This window comes from Bos indicus, chromosome 25 (genome assembly GCF_029378745.1).
Source record: "Bos indicus isolate NIAB-ARS_2022 breed Sahiwal x Tharparkar chromosome 25, NIAB-ARS_B.indTharparkar_mat_pri_1.0, whole genome shotgun sequence".
Classification (NCBI taxonomy): domain Eukaryota; kingdom Metazoa; phylum Chordata; class Mammalia; order Artiodactyla; family Bovidae; genus Bos; species Bos indicus.
The window spans coordinates 40,638,149-40,653,849 of record NC_091784.1 but is presented as its reverse complement, the minus strand read 5'-3'; the positions used below and the strand labels follow the sequence as shown (position 1 = coordinate 40,653,849).

Here is a 15,701-nt window from a genome sequence, read left to right as displayed (position 1 = left end):
GGCCCCTCATCCTCCCCCAGGCACCCCATCCCTCCTCCCCCAGCCCCACTCCGTCCTCCCCGGGTCCCTCCCCCTGCTCCCCCAGCCCCTCTCTGTCCTCCCCAGCCCCTCCCCCTCCTCCCCCAGCCCCTCCTCCATCCTCCCCAAGGCCCCCCTCCATCCTGCCCCGGGACGGAGTTTGCCAAGACCCCAGCCCCATCCTGCTGCCCCCTGTGGCTGGGGTCTCGTCCCCATGGGCCCTGGACTGGCAGCCCCGCTGGGCTCCCCACTGTTCTCAGAGCCCCGCAAAGACCAGGGGGCGCCCACCTCCGCCCCAGCTCCCCGAACCCCAGAACTGACCCTGTGCCCCGCCTGCCTTCCAGGCTACCAGGTCTCCTGGGAGGTGTATGGGCAGAGCACCTCGAGGCTCACGCTCACCCTCAACAGCTCGACGCACGAGTACAAGATCCAGGGGCTGTCCTCTCTCACCACCTACACCATCGACGTGGCAGCTGTCACCGCCGCGGGCGCCGGTGTGCCCACCTCGTCCACCATCTCCTCCGGGGTGCCCCCAGGTCAGTACGCTCGCGCCCCAGTTTCCCCGCAGCCATGTCCCCTGGGCCTCGCTCTTGCTCTGAGTTGGTGGGCATCTTCGTGCAGAAGTCACTGGGGGCCTTTGAAAGAGGGGTGTCAGCCCTGGCATCGGATGGTCGGGGTCAGTGAATTATTGCAGTTAAGACTAAGAAGCACAAAAGTATCCTCTCAGCTATCAGGGAAAGTGTGGGTCTGTGAGGAGGAGAAGGTGGGGAGGAAGCGGGCAGACGGGGTTCAGTGAAGGTCAGGGAGCGCGTCCGCCCCCGGCGGGGCCCAGTGACCCCACTCTCCGTGGGGCCTTTCTGGAAGTCAGATCATCTCCCTAAACGTTCACACTCATTCCAGCCTCAGAAATTGCACTCAACTGTTTCTCTCCAAGGTTTACATTTAAAATGAAAGCGTTTTTCCCAGGAATTCACCAACACACAGATGTGAGAAAACATTGTGGGGCCATCGATTCAGTTCTGTAGCTAAATCGGAGACCTTGTGCTCTCCAGAAGCCGTCCGGTCGCCTCCTTTGGGTCTCTAAGAAAAGCAGGACAGCCCCCGAGAGTGAAGCCAGTGGTCATCCCTGCAGCCCTCTCCTCGGGGAGCCAGGAGCCTGGGGTCCCGTGGCAGGCTGTCCGTTCCCTGACGCACAGCCACCACCATCCACTCTCTCGGGCAGGGCTTCTCACACTGTCCTGTGCATCCATCTCGACCCCCGCCCCGAGTCTGTGCTGGGCCCACTGCCACGTGGCCACCCCCTGGATGTGAGCAAGGCTGCAGAGCCTGCCCCAGGACGCACTCCAGGTGGCGCCCACGCTGCTGGCCAGGGCCCACACTTGAGCCGATCAGATGTCTTCTCTAAGGCATTTACGTAGAGTCGGACACGACTGAGCGACTTCGCTTTCACTTTTCACTTTCATGCATTGGAGAAGGAAATGGCAACCCACTCCAGCGTTCTTGCTGGAGAATCCCAGGGACCGGGGAGCCTGGTGGCTGCCGTCTATGGGGTCGCGCAGAGTCGGACACCACTGAAGTGACTTAGCGTAGCAAGGCATTTACGTAAGACACGTGTCCTTTCTTAAGAAGGAAGTCTTTGGCTTCCAGAGAGGTTCATGTATTCCACACACATAGCAGCTCCCAGAGCACACATTCAAAACGTGGTTAGGACCTTAGTAACTGGTGACAATGAGGTGGCGATGATGCCATGTGATTTAATTCGTTAGAACCGGCTAATGGACAGTGGCCAGGGTAACACGGAGCATCCCTGAGCGACCAGCTTGTTCCCTGGATGGTTTGGACATCGTCCACCCGGGGCCAAGTGGCCAGCTGGCCTCACCTCTGAGCGGCCTCAGCCCCAGCATGACTGTGAGCAGCAGTACCCCGGATGCAGAGAAGGGCTGCGGGAGTTGGGCCCGGCCACGCTGAGTGGGCCTGATACCCTGGCTGGGGGCAGGCCGGGGGCTGCTGTTGCTTCCCTGATGGTCAGGTCCCCAGGACCCAGGGGTCTATCCTGGGACACACCAAGAAAACGCACATGATGACCATCACTCTGGGCTGCAATCTGTTTGTGGTGCTCGAAGTTTACATCCATTCGTGACTGGAGAACCAGCTAAAGAACCCAGAGAGCTGACAGATATACAGAATCACCTGTCCTTCGATTTAAATAGTCTTCTCTTCAAGTTCATTAAACGTGAGGTGGAAAGGACCCTTGAGGGCCCAGCAATGTGCTGTGTGCCAGCCCTGAACCATGACCAGAGTGGTCCTTTTGCCCCCGTGCGAGACCTGGTCTTAAACACCCCAGAGACAGTGAGTCCAGAAGTCGTCCCTTGGACACGGCGCGTCTGGGAGCCTTTCCTGACACTGGTGTCACGTCTTTCTTGCCTTCGTCACATCCCGCGGTCTTCCTCGAGCGTTTTTCAGTTGCCCAGTAATGTCAGAGCTCTCACTATGAACCCACAGCATCTCACTTTCTAGTGGGACAGGCTCCCGGGGGCGGGCCAGGGGGATCAACCTGCAGAAGGGCCTCTGTTCAAGGAGGAGGCTTAGCCACAGGTGGCCGCAGACGAGGGGCCACACGCAGAGCCCACCTGCCCTTGTTCAGTTGCCAGAGCAACAGAGCCCAGGCAGAGTGGGGCGAGTTCTGCACTTTCACCTGAGTCCGGTTGTCTTGGAAACCAGAGCCAAGAAGCCCACGGCTTGGGACCCGCACACCTCCCGCTTCAAGCTGCCCGGAGCTACTCGGGGTGCATGCCCCCTCCCCGTCCTCTTTCAAAGGCACCAGGGCATTGTCAGAAGGGAGACTCAGCCCTTTGGTTCTTCTAGGAGCCTCGGAGGAAACACTGTGTTTCTCGCTCTGGCAGTTGTGAAAATCAACCCTGTCTCCGTGTGAAGGCGTGTTGGAAGTGGTTGCTGCTGACGTGACCTTTCCTGAGCTGTGGCAGGATTTAAATCTCCACCTTCCCTCTCTCCTCTGTGTCCAGAACTTCCTGGTGCTCCATCCAATCTGGTCATTTCCAACATTAGCCCTCGCTCGGCCACGCTCCAATTCCGACCAGGGTACGATGGGAAGACAGCCATCTCCAGGTGGATCGTGCAGGGACAGGTATGGTCACCCTGAAGCGGAGAGCTGCAGTCCCCGTAGAGTGACGCAGGGCCTGGAGGTGACAGGCAGCTCAGTGATGCCTTCGCAGGATAGATGACCCCTGGCTGGGGCGGCCTTGGATGCTTTGGGGGGCAGTGGCGTTTGGAGGAGGAGAAACGGAGACTGGAGTGGCTGGGGCGCTCGGGGCAGACGTGGGAGCAAGCGGGGACACAGGGTGTCAGACTGGACTCTTACAGGATAACGGAGGAAAGGCTGGCGGGGGCGCACGTGGGAGTCATGGTTCGGTTCAGTTCAGGCGCTCAGTCATGTGAGTCGTGTAACTGTGGGACCCCATGGACTGCAGCACGCCAGGCTTGCTGGTTCATCACCAACTCCTGGAGCTTGCTCAAACTCATGTCCATCGAGTTGGTGATGCCATCCAACCATTTCATCCTCTGTCGTCCCCTTCTCCTCCTGCCTTCAATCTCTCCCAGCATCAGGGTCTTTTCCAGTGAGTCAGTTCTTTGCGTCAGGTGGCCAAAGTATTGGAGCTTCAGCTTCAGCATCAGTCCTTCCAATGAATATTCAGGACTGATTTCCTTTAGGATGGACTGGTTTGATCTCCTTGCAGTCCAAGGGACTTTTAAGAGTCTTCTCTAACACCACAGTTCAAAAGCATCAGTTCAGCTTTCTTTGTAGTCCAGCTCTCACATCCATGCACAGCCACTGGGAAACCATGACTGATGGACAGGGAGGCCTGGGGTGCTGCAGTCCATGGGGCCGCAAAGAGTCGGACACGACTAAGCAACTGAACTGAACTGAATGGAAAAAGCTTTGATTATACTGACCTTTGTAGGCAAAGTAATGTCTTTGCTTTTTAATATGCTGTCTAGGTTGGTCATAGCTTTTCTTCCAAGGAGCAAGCGTCTTTTAATTTCATGGCTACAGTCACCATCTGCAGTGATTTTGGAGCCCAGGAAAATAAACTCTCTCTCTGTTTCCATTGTTTCCCCATCTATGTCCCATGAAGTGATGGGACCAGATGCCATGATCTTCATTTTTTGAACGTTGCGTTTTAAGCGCGCTTTTTCACTTCCCTCTTTCACTGTCATCAAGAAGCTCTTTAGTTGCTCTTCACTGTCTGCCATAAAGGTGGTGCCATCTGCATATCTGAGGGTATTGATATTTCTCCCGGCAGTCTTGATTCCAGCTTGTGCTTCATGCAGCCAAGCATCTCACATGATGTCCTTTGCATATAAGTTAAATAGGCATGGTGACAATATACAGCCTTGATGTACTCCTTTCCCAATTTGAAACCAGTCCATTGTCCCATGTCCAGTTCTAACTGTTGTTGCTTGACCTGTACACAGGTTTCTCAGGAAGCAGGTCGGGGGGTCAGGTACTCCCATCTCTTGAAGAATTTTCCACATTTTGTTGTGACAGTGTGCCTTCCACACAGTCAAAGACTTTGGCATAGTCAATAAAGCAGAAGTAGATGTTTTTCTGGAACTCTCTTGCTTTTTCTGTGATCCAGCGGATGTCGACAATTCTTCTGCCTTTTCTAAATCCAGCTTGAACATCTGGAAATTCTCGGTTCATGTACTGTTGAAGCCTCGCTTTGAGAATTTTGAGCATTACTTTGCTAGCGTGTGAGATGAGTGCAATTGTGCGATAGTTTGAACTTTCTTTGGCATTGCCTTTCTTTGGGATTGGAATGAAAACTGACCTTTTCCAGTCCAAGAGGCAGTGATCAAGACTGTTATCAAGACAGTGATCAAAACGGTTATCCGAGGAGGTCTTCCAAATAGCTGGGAAAAGAAGAGAAGCAAAGGCAAAGGAGAAATGGAAAGATACACCCATCTGAATGCAGAGTTCCAAGGAATGGCAAGGAGAGGTAAGAAAGCCTTCTTCAGTGATCAATGCAAAGAAACAGAGGAAAACAACAGAATGAGAAAGACTAGAGATTTCCTCAAGAAAATTAGAGATACCAAGGGAACATTTCATGCAAAGATGGGCTCAATAAAGGACAGAAATGGTATGGAGCTAACAGAAGCAGAAGATATTAAGAAGAGGTGACAAGAATATACAGTTGAACTATAGTAGAACTATACAAAAAAGATCTTCATGACCAGGATAACCACAACGGTGTGATCACTCACCTAGAGCCTGACATCCTGGAATGCGAAGTCAAGTGGGCCTTAAGAAGCATCACTACGAACAAAGCTAGTGGAGGTGCTGGAATCCCAGTCGAGCTATTTCAGCTCCTAAAAGATGATGCTGTGAAAGTGCTGCACTCGGTATGCCAGCAAGTTTGTAAAGCTCAGCAGTGGTTTGGTATAGGTTCCACCAATTTGATGGTGTCATTGGTTGCGATTTTTCCTTTAATTCTGTATCACAATGAGCAACAGAACGGACTAAGACGGTTGTTTGGTACAGTCTGAATGGATGAACCTGCGTTTACTCAACAGTGTTTATAGCATGTGTTTATCTCCAGGCCCTAGTCTGGCATGAGGAACGCAGCGGTGAGCAGAAACAGACGCCATTTGTGCACTCAGGGAGGAAGGTTCTGTCTCAGGGGAAGGACTTTCAGGTTGCTGGGAAAGGAACAGGAACTTTCTCTGTGGGGGACAGATGGCTGGAGTGCGAGGTGTAGGGAGGAGCTGGGGGAAGGTCATGGGGAGCCCGGGGGTCCTTCTTAGGAGGACTTTGCACGTGACTGAGAGCACGATAGCAAGAGAGCAGGACCCACAGGGCTCATGCGCCAGGGGGAGGGTCCCACCGGCCTCCATGGATCCCACCTGCCTCGAGACACCTTGTTCCACCCAGAGCAGAGCAAGCTGACGCCAAGCCGCATTCCGAGAGCGTAAGTTTCCAGACCCTTAACGTCAGCAGTAAGACCCTGGTGGTTTTCATGACTATGCTTGTGCTCTGTTGCAAGACAATTTGATCCTAGAAACTTGGCCATAAATCAGGGCATGGATTCATCTATGTCTTCAAAACTTTCATTAACCAACAGTTTCTGGAAGCCTCTGCAGGATCCTGACAGTGGGCCAGCTAGTTGGAACCGATCGATCAGTGTGGCTGGAACAATTAATTACTTAGGAAAGGATCACTGAAAAAATACATCCCCGGGAAATGAAAACCGAAACAATAAAAGCAAGCTTGAAAATGCATCAACGAAAATAAAGGAGGAAAACCATGGTCCCTCCTGGAAAGCAGAGGAACAGAGTCGGCCAGACAGAGCCAGGCACGCGCTCCAAGGAGCACAGAAGCCAGGAGCCCGTCCTTACTGTTCCTGGACAGCAGTACCACCAGGCACAAAGGGCAGATGCTGTTCAGGGTGGGCGTCAGGCCAGGCTGGGCGGCGGGAGTGGAGATGCACCTCTGCTGGCTCTGCTCGAGACCTGCGTCCTGCGCCCCCGGAGCCAGCCCTGGGAGCGGCCTGCTCCTGCTGCCGGGGCCCGCTCGCCAGGACGGTCACGGGCTCCGGGTCAGGGAGGGGTCCTTCTTCTGTCCATGGAGAGAAGGTGATGGGTGAGCACATGGCACCTCTCTGCACATAAAGTGCATGCACGTTATGCTTCTTTCTACAACGGACCTATTAATACTTGTGTTTTTAGTATAAAACATTCTCAGCGTGCCCAGACGGAACGTGCTCGCACACACCCTTCACCCACACTCACCTCTTCTGTTCTCTACATTCATCTGGTTCCTCTTTCTGTTATCGCTGGAGCAGTATTTTGTTTGTTTTTTTTTTTTTCAATTAAAAAAATTTAGTAAAGTATCATTGATTTACAATATATATTCCTTTCAGCTGTACACTATTTTTGCAGATTATACTCCATTTAAAGTTATTATGAGATATTGTCTGCATTCACTGTGCTGTGTCTCGTGCTTCAGTCGCTCAGTCGTGTCCGACTCTCTGCGACCCCGTGGACCTCAGCACGCCAGGCCTCCCTGCCCTTCACCATCTCCCCGAGTTTCCTCACACTCATGTGCATTGAATCGGTGATGCCATCCAAGCATCTCATCCTCTGTCGCCCCCTTCTCCTCCTGCCCTCAATCTCTCCCAGCATCAGGGTCTCTTCCAGTGAGTTGGCTTTTCACATTAGGTGGCCAAAGTGATTTTTTCAGATTATACTCCATTTAAAGTTATTACAAGATATGGGCTGTATTCACTGTGCTGTACAGTAAATCCTTTATCTTACTTATTTCATGCCTGCTACTCTGCTCCTCTTCTTTTAAATTGATGTGCAGTAGCTGTACAATATTACATAAGTTACAGGCGCACAATATAGTGATTTGTGATTTTTAAAGGCGATACTCCACTTACAGTTATTATAAAACATGGCTCCATTCCCCGTGGGGTGGGCAGCTTGTGCTCCTGTCCAGAAGCTCTGGGAGACCACCATCTCCCCGCTCCCCTCGCTTGTCCAGGCTATTGGCAGCGCCCACTGCTGAGGTCCTGGGACGAGCCAGGCATCATTATCCCCAGCTCCAAGAGTCCCCACGTTCGTTTCTCCACCTGCAGAGCCAGCGGTGGAGGGGCAGGTCCTTCTCAGGCTGCCACTGTCTCTTTCGTCTCTCTCCCTGACCCACTCTCCCGCCTCTCTCTTGCATTTTCAGGGTCGATTAGACCCACCCAGATAATCCAGGATAATCTCCCTATTTCAAGGCTCTTAACCTTAGTCACATCTGCAGAGTCCCTCTATGTGGGGTGACCTGCCTGCAGGCCCCAGGGTTCAGGGCGTGGACCTCCGGGTTAGGGGAGACGCTTGCAGGGGGCCTTCTTCCACCTAAAGGCTGCTCTCAGACTTTCGCACACTCCTTCTGTGTTTATGCGGCTGAGTCTCGGCTCCATCCCTAGGAATGGGATTTCGGGACCAACAGGGAGTGTAAACTTTCTAGACGTTACCAAAGCTTTCTGCTGCAGGTCATACATGTTGCATTTCTGTCAACTATGTATAGAATTTTTTGCCATGCGAAAAAAAATTGAAGTTTAATTTATCAATCTTTTCTTGCAAGCATTTGAACGTAGAGGCCTTAGATAGAACAGCTTTCCTCATTCTCAGATCATAAAGGAATTCATCCAGTTTTTACCACCACTTCTGTGATTTCATGTTTGCATTTAGGTCTCCATCCATTTGGAATTTGTTCTTTTATATGAATGATATGAATCCATATTTTATGATTTTGCAAGCAGCTGTGTAATTGTCTCAAAGCTGTCTATTAAGAAGTCCATTTTTCCCCCCTCCTCATTTGTAGCATTAAATTCCCATGAGCACGTGGGTCTGTTTCTGAAATCTTTATTCTGTTCTATTAGTCTGGCTGTTCATGAAGTAGCTGCACATTGTTTAATTAGCAAGACTTCAAAATGTGTTTCAGTGTGTGGTGAGGTCTTCACCACCCCCACCATCACACACACGCAGGCGCGCGCACACGCCCGCACACTGCCTGACTTAGGTGGCGTTTTTCTCACCTTCCTCACGTCTCGTGACGTCGAGTCTTTCCATCCACGAACACAGCATGTCTTTCCACCATACGTCTGTTTTCATCGGGTGTTTCCTTCTTAGGAAAAGCACTGGGCTCTCTCTTCTTACCTTCACTCTGCTCCTCAAAAGGCAGGGCAGCTGGGGGGAAATCAGTGTGCCCCGAAAGCCATGATAGGAAGAATGTGGACTTTGTACCAGCCGCCCTGGCCCCCTTTTCCTGCCCCCTTTCCCAGCTCCGGGGTCCTGGGCATGTTTAACTCCTGTGCCAGCTTCAGGGTGCTCACCTATAAACAGGGTCAGCAGTGCCATCGCAAGGCCGGCATGAGGATTAATGGGCGTCTGTGCACTTTGACTTTTCACTTTCATGCATTGGAGAAGGAAATGGCAACCCACTCCAGTGTTCTTGCCTGGAGAATCCCAGGGACGGGGGAGCCTGGTGGGCTGCCGTCTCTGGGGTCGCACAGAGTCGGACACAACAGAAGCAACTTAGCAGCAGCAGCAGTGCATCTGAAATGGCTTTTTCTGACTGTTGCTGGCCTGTAGGATCACAGTTGATTTTGGAATTTTATTTTTTTAATTTAATGAACTCTCATGTGTTCTTGGGCTTCCCTGGTAGCTCAGCTGGTGAAGAATCGTCCTGCAATGCAGGAGATCCCGGTTCGATTCCTGGGTGGGTTAGAAAGATCCCCTGGAAAAGGAATAGGCTACCCACCCCAGTATTCGTGGGCTTTCCTGATGGCTCAGATGGTAAAGAATCTGCCTGCAACGCAGGAGCTGTGGGTTTGATCCCTGGGTCAGGAAGATCCCCTGGAGGACGATATGGCAACCCACTCCAGTATTCTTGCCTGGAGAACTCCGTGGACAGAGGAGGCTGACGGGCTACAGTCCATGGGGTCGCAGAGAGTCAGACGTGACTGAGCGACAAAACAAATGTGTTCTGAGCGCTTTTCCACATTCACTCATTTAATCCTCGTACTGACTGTGAGGAGTCACTGTGACCCCTTCCTGCAGACAAGACCAGAGGGACTGAATCGCACAGCTCAGCCCAGGAACGGAGGCGGCCCGAGCTGCCTGGCCCCCGGTGCTGACCTGAGGCTACGGCTGTGTCCTAGCCCAGCCCAGCATTAGGGCCTCACGACCCAAAGCTCCCAGAATCTCTCGTTAGTTTGTTAATTCTTCGGTCGTTTCTGTAAAGAAGTCACGTCACCTGCTACCACTGACAGTTTTATTTCTTCCTTTGAAACCTTCATATCCTTTCTTTCTGTTTTTTGTTTCTTTTTATTTATTGTTCTCAATGGACGGTCTGGATCCCCCGTATCATATTGAATCACAGCAGTGATAGAACAACCTTTGTTTTATTACTAACTTTAAAGAAATTCGGTTAAGGTTTTATTATCAAGCCTGACATTTACAACATTTATGGTTGGTTTTGTGGGGAATTTTTGGTATTTTGTTTTTACAGCTAGCTTATATTGGGTTAAGACAATTCTTTTCTAATCCTGCTTTGCTAGGAGTTGCTTTGGGGAATTTTGGGATTAAAAAAAAAATCATAAAGAAGTGTAATTTTGTCAAACTGTGTCTTGCATCTATCAAGTTGTTCGTGTTTTTTCATCTTTTGTCTGTTGGAAAGATGATTTAGGTTGATGTTCTAATGTTCGCCAGTCCCAGTGTTTCTGAGATGAACACAATTTGATGTTTATAGTGTTTGATTCAATTTGGGTTTAAGATTTTTGTGTCCATGTTCATAAGTGAACTTGGCCTTTTCTGGCTGTTGGTCTGGCTCTGAAAATCGAGCTTACTTTCTCACCAGTTTTCATAAATAATGTTGTGATTGCTCTGAAGGGGGAGGTGAGAGGCAGGGGTGCTGACACCCCGACCTCGCCAGCACAGACAGGAACCTGGAGATCATCTTCCTAAGATTCCTGGGGTTCTCCATCCCAGCTGTGCATTAGCGGGTGGGCAGATTTTAGCACCCAGACCCCCCCCCCAACACACACACACACAAATCAGTTCATGAGCATCTCCAGGCCTGAGGTCCAGGCACCTTCCCATTTGTACATGAACAAGATGATGTAGGTCCCCCGGGAGACACAGCAGGTTAAGAGCTACCATGTCTCCTGCTCGGGTCCTGTCTTGGGGGCCCCTGCGCGGGGCCTGGAGGGGCTGTGTCAGTGATCTAGCCTCTTCTCAGGTCTCTGCCTGGAGGTTCTGAGGCTCTGGTTCCCTGAGGAGGACGATCCGGGCAGGCTCCCTGCCGCTTCCCCAGGCTGCACCCAGCATCTCAGAGCAGCCCCAGCAGGGCAGGTCCACAGCTCAGAGTGCTCACCGCCAGCTCACCATCAGCCTGTAGCCACTTCTTAAAAGTTTGGCACTGCCCTGAATTCATGTTTACCTTTCACCTTGAAAATATTTCAAAACTGCATAAAAGTTGCTAGAATACCACAAAGAAACAGCCCTCCACCCACCCAAACTCTCCATCTGAGTCTTGTCAGTTGTGCCTAAATGTCCTCGGTGGCAACAAGCCCCAGCCCAGGGCCACGCGCCACGCCTGGCTGCCCTGTCCGTCCTTCCCAGTCACCTGTACTAGTTCCTTGGTCGTTCCTTGACTTTCTTGACTTTGACATTGTCAAAGATCACAGGCCATTCATTTCCTAGAATATCGCTCAATTTGGATCCATGTATTTCTTCACGATTAGACCCAGATTATGCACCTTTGGTCAGAATGTCACCACAGCGGTGCTGACGCTTTGCACTGCACCCTGCTGTGCGTAGTGGGACGTGAAAGGCCCGTCTCTGGTGGAGCTGGTTTTGCTCACCTGATTCTCTCCCCTGCACAATGAGTGAGTATTCTGTGGGAGATGCTTCCAGATTGTGTGAAAACCTCATTCTCCGTTCCACTCACCTCCTAGAGAATCATTCCCTGATTAGGTCTTGTAGAATTAATTAGTATAATGAGGCACCCAATTGTGACCTTTCTAATTCAATCGTTTCTTCTACATTTATTGACTGGACTTTTATTGTTTTGCTTTTTTTTTTAAGCTTTCTCATCTCACTTGTTTGTTTACCTCAGTGTGGACTCATGGGTTCCTATTTTACATGACAGATTATAATCCGTTTCGATCATTACTTTGTCAGTGCGGGAGGCCCTCCCTCCAGCTGGCTTCTGTGTCCTTTTCACAAGTTGCGGTTATTCCAAGGCCCTCCTTACTTTTTGGCACGAGATGTTCTAGCTCATCTCACTCCTTCCTCTTCTTTCTCAGCCATTTCTCTGAGGAACTTTGGATCTTTTCTGCAGAAAGTGGTATTTAGAAACCAAGACCTGGGCGCTGGATGTGCTCACGGCTCCTGGGGTGTCACTTCTCCGAGACCCTACTCACAGGTCTGCCCCCGGGTCTGTGTGTCTGTCTACATAAGCTGAGACGCACTGGCTCACAGCAGCACCTCCAAATACAGTTCAGTGTGTGTGTGTGTGTGTGTGTGTGTGTGTGCGCGCGCACATGTGAGTGTTAGTAGCTCAGTTGTGTTCAACTCTTTGCCACCCCATGGACTGTAGCCCGCCAGGCTCCTCTGTCCATGGGATTCTCCAAGCAAGAATACTGGAGCAGGCAGCCGTTCCCTTCTCCAGGGGCTCTTCCCGACCCAGGGATGAAGCCTCCCACATTGCAGGCGGATTCCTTGTGGTCTGAGCCACCAGGGATGCACGCAGTTCAGCACCACCCTTCACTCATCCACTCCCACACTGCCGCCAGCCTGACTTTTCCCCCGGTGCTCTCATTCTATTTACTTTCTTGCTGAATCCCCCGTGTGTGGCCAATCCTCTGAGATGACCACCCTGCTTGGACACTTTCTCTGCCCACCTTCCTGACTGGGCTCCTTTGCGCTATGCTTCTGGAAGGAAGAGTGAAGGCGGCCCTGAAACCTTTGCAAACTTAAGCTATCAAAATCTAAAGTTAGCCGTTATCTCTCTCTTCCTCCCAGTGATACAAGATTCTAAAATTCTTAATTCCAGTGGAGTCATACTTGTGCCCAGCATTTCAGTCCCACCTTCTTTCCTGTATCTCCAAAGGCTGTGATGCCTATTGGCATCTTTTCCCACAGTCAGCGCTTGCTTAGATTTCACGGCCAGTGTGCCCGCTGCCTCACTTCCCACTCTGTTGGCCTCCAGGCACATACCTTTCTCCCCCGTACGCTCAGCTGTGCATTGCTCATGTGTCTCTTACACTCTGTCCAGCTCTGCTCTGGCTCTCAGATGGGAGGTTATCTGTCTGCCGAATCTTCAGAACTGGAAGTCCCTCCAAAATAGTTTGTCTAAAATATTTTAATATTAACTCAGCAAGTCTGAAAATTCTGGTAGTACAGACGGTTGGAACTTCAAAAGCAGAAAGGAAATGTTGTCCCTTGAAACTCGTTATCCAAACCATTTGTGTTTCAATGTTCCTAGCGAGTAAATGTTCATCTATAAAAAGAAACTTGGATCCAACCCACAGGGGTAAGGATTACAGACTTTTCCTGGCCAAGAGGAGACTGGAGGATAAGTGTTGACATTTCATCACTTGGTGCCTGGGGCGCCCTGAGCCACCCCCGTCCTAGAGCTGACACACACTCGGCCTCTGTGATGCCCCTCCTGCCTGGCGGACGAGACAGCACGCTCCTCAATCCTCTGCACCGTCTCCATCAGCAGACGGCCACGGGTGTGTGCTGTGCTCATCCATCCTGTTGATTGAATTAGTCAGAACTGGTTTTCATTCATATACTAAGTTATCCCAAGAAAATCTCACAATGGTGTGGCAAAGGTTAGCGTGGATGTCCACTTTGGGGCAAACGAATCCTACATTTATTTATGAACTGCTCCTAAGTAGCCTCGAAGGCATGTTACAGCAGGGGGTCCATTCAAAACTCAATGAAGGGGGCTTCCCTGGTGGCTCAGGGGTAAAGAATCCGCCTGCCAATGCAGGAGACATGGGTTTGATCCCTGATCCGGGAAGATCCCACATGCTGCGGAGCAGCCAAGCCTGTGGGCCAAGCCCATGCTCTAGAGTACATGCCCTACAACGAGAGAAGCCACCACAGCGCAAAGTTCACGCACCACATCTAGAGAGTAGCCGCACTCGCCAGAACTAGAGAAAGCCGTGCAGCAGCGAAGACCCAGCACAGTGGGGAAAAAAAATAATAGTAAGGAAGGAATAGGCATCTCTTTAAGGTCTTGGAAGGCCCTTCGTTGCTAGGCTGGTGTTCAGTTATCTCAGACTGAAGGCAGAATGCACTCTGACCCACCCCGCTCATCTGCTAATACACACGTGGCCCCGTCCGGGGAGTGAACAGACCCGCAGCCTCTGAGACCTTTTGAGAGGCCCCATCACCCCTCTCCTGTATCAGAACCGCCTTCCTGGCCGTCATCACCTTCCACATATCACCCTCCGACTCACCCCGGGTGAGGGGCCTCGGACAAGGCCCCCGAGGACACATGGTGTGCAGAACGACACTGTTGGTGATGCAGAGGCTGTCAACACAGGCTTCGGGACCAGAGAGGCTGGGCCTGGAGCCCCCGCTCCGCCCTCCCGGCTGGGCGGCTCTCGGTGAGTCGTCTGCTCAGGTGCTTTCGCAGCAGAGCAGGACTGACAGCAGCCATCTCGCGGGCTGCTGGAGCGTCGGGATGTGTGGGCATGTTTGCATATCCTGGAAGTGCATGGCTCCGTGTTCTGTGGACACGAGACTTTACGAGCAGAGTCTCCTCTGAGAAGCCCGTCAGTGCCTCAGGGCAGGGGGAGCCCGTGTCCACGTCACACTGCCCCCCAGGAAGCCTCGGTGCACCCCCGCCATTCCTCTGAGAATGTCTGGGCACATTCCTTGGCCCAGGCAGGCTCCACACTTCCTAAACTCAGCATACTGGGGCCCTGGAGACCATGAGTGGGGTATATGAAGCCTTCTGAAACATTCCACACCTCATTCCCTTCGCATGGATGTGGGTCAAGCCCAGGCAGCTGCTCTCTGCACTCACCCGGCTGCTCATCTGAGAAGCGGTCAGCGCCTCCTGCCCTGTGCCTGGCCACGGGCTGGGATCCCCGGAGTAATGAGACTCAGGGGCAGGTGGGCCACTTAGCGATTCATCGCGTGGAAGACAGGGGGGTGATTTATAGAGGCTTGCTCAGGGTGCTGGCTGAGGAAGGAGGCCTGAGTCCACTCAGGTGGCTGTGGAGGTCCACAGAGGGGGTGGCATCTTGGCCCACCCCACAGGGACCATGGCCGCTGGCCAGGGAGGGCAGAGGGCAGCCGGGCAGCCTCTGGGAGCAAGGACCAGGCTACGCCAATCGCTTCATGATGGGACAGCCTCTGCTCTTCTTCCTCTGATCCATATCTTTGCAGAAGTTTCTTTTGAATTCTGACCGTTTTTTAAGTGTGCCGAGAAGGTTGCGTCCTTGGGGTTGTTGCCGGTGAACTGTGAAATCAAAGACCCTCATCATTGGGGTCATCATCAAGGGGGAGGAGCCCCCTTGAAAGGCCCTGAAATAAGCTGATGCCCAGATGTGGGTTAATAAAATTGTAAACAGCCGTTTTCCCAGGTAACTCTGGCCCTGTAATGCTTCACTTAATTAGTAACCTTTGACTGGAAAGTGAGCACAGCCTCTCTCCCCACATTTTCACGGCACACCAGGAGAGGAGAGACTGCAGACGGCACGTGTTTTCCCTGCTCCCGCGCCCGCCTGCCCACCCGCCCAGAGCCCCTGCACCCACCCCCCATCACAGCCGTGGGCTGAGCTCTAATAGCCAGAGTCACCCCAGCTGCTCCCAAGCCTGCTCTGAGCATGGCTTTCTGCCATGAAGATGCTGGTGGTAGCGCCTGGGTGCAGATAAAAACTGTTTCCATCGGAAAGAGGAAAGAAAAAAAAAAGCTCACTTAGTGTGTATTTGTGCATAATAGTAGCCGTTTTCTCAACGGAACGGTTTCAGGGAGCGTTATATGCTCATAAAACACAGCATGGCCTCTGAGTGCTGGTCTCGGTAACTAAAGAGGAGCTGGGGTGGAGGGCCGGTGCCCAGGGCCCCCGGGCAGGGTGCCCGCAGAGGCC

General features: G+C 52.1%; 1 protein-coding gene across 1 annotated transcript in view; it reads left to right on the top strand.

The window, feature by feature from the left end:
* Window positions 1-15,701, top strand: part of SDK1 (sidekick cell adhesion molecule 1) — a 745,496-nt gene that overhangs the window by 633,327 nt on the left and 96,468 nt on the right. The window contains exons 21-22 of the mRNA XM_070780283.1: window positions 363-554; window positions 3,042-3,163. Of these exons, the coding sequence (XP_070636384.1) occupies window positions 363-554; window positions 3,042-3,163 (314 nt within the window). The remainder of the gene's footprint in view (window positions 1-362; window positions 555-3,041; window positions 3,164-15,701) is intronic.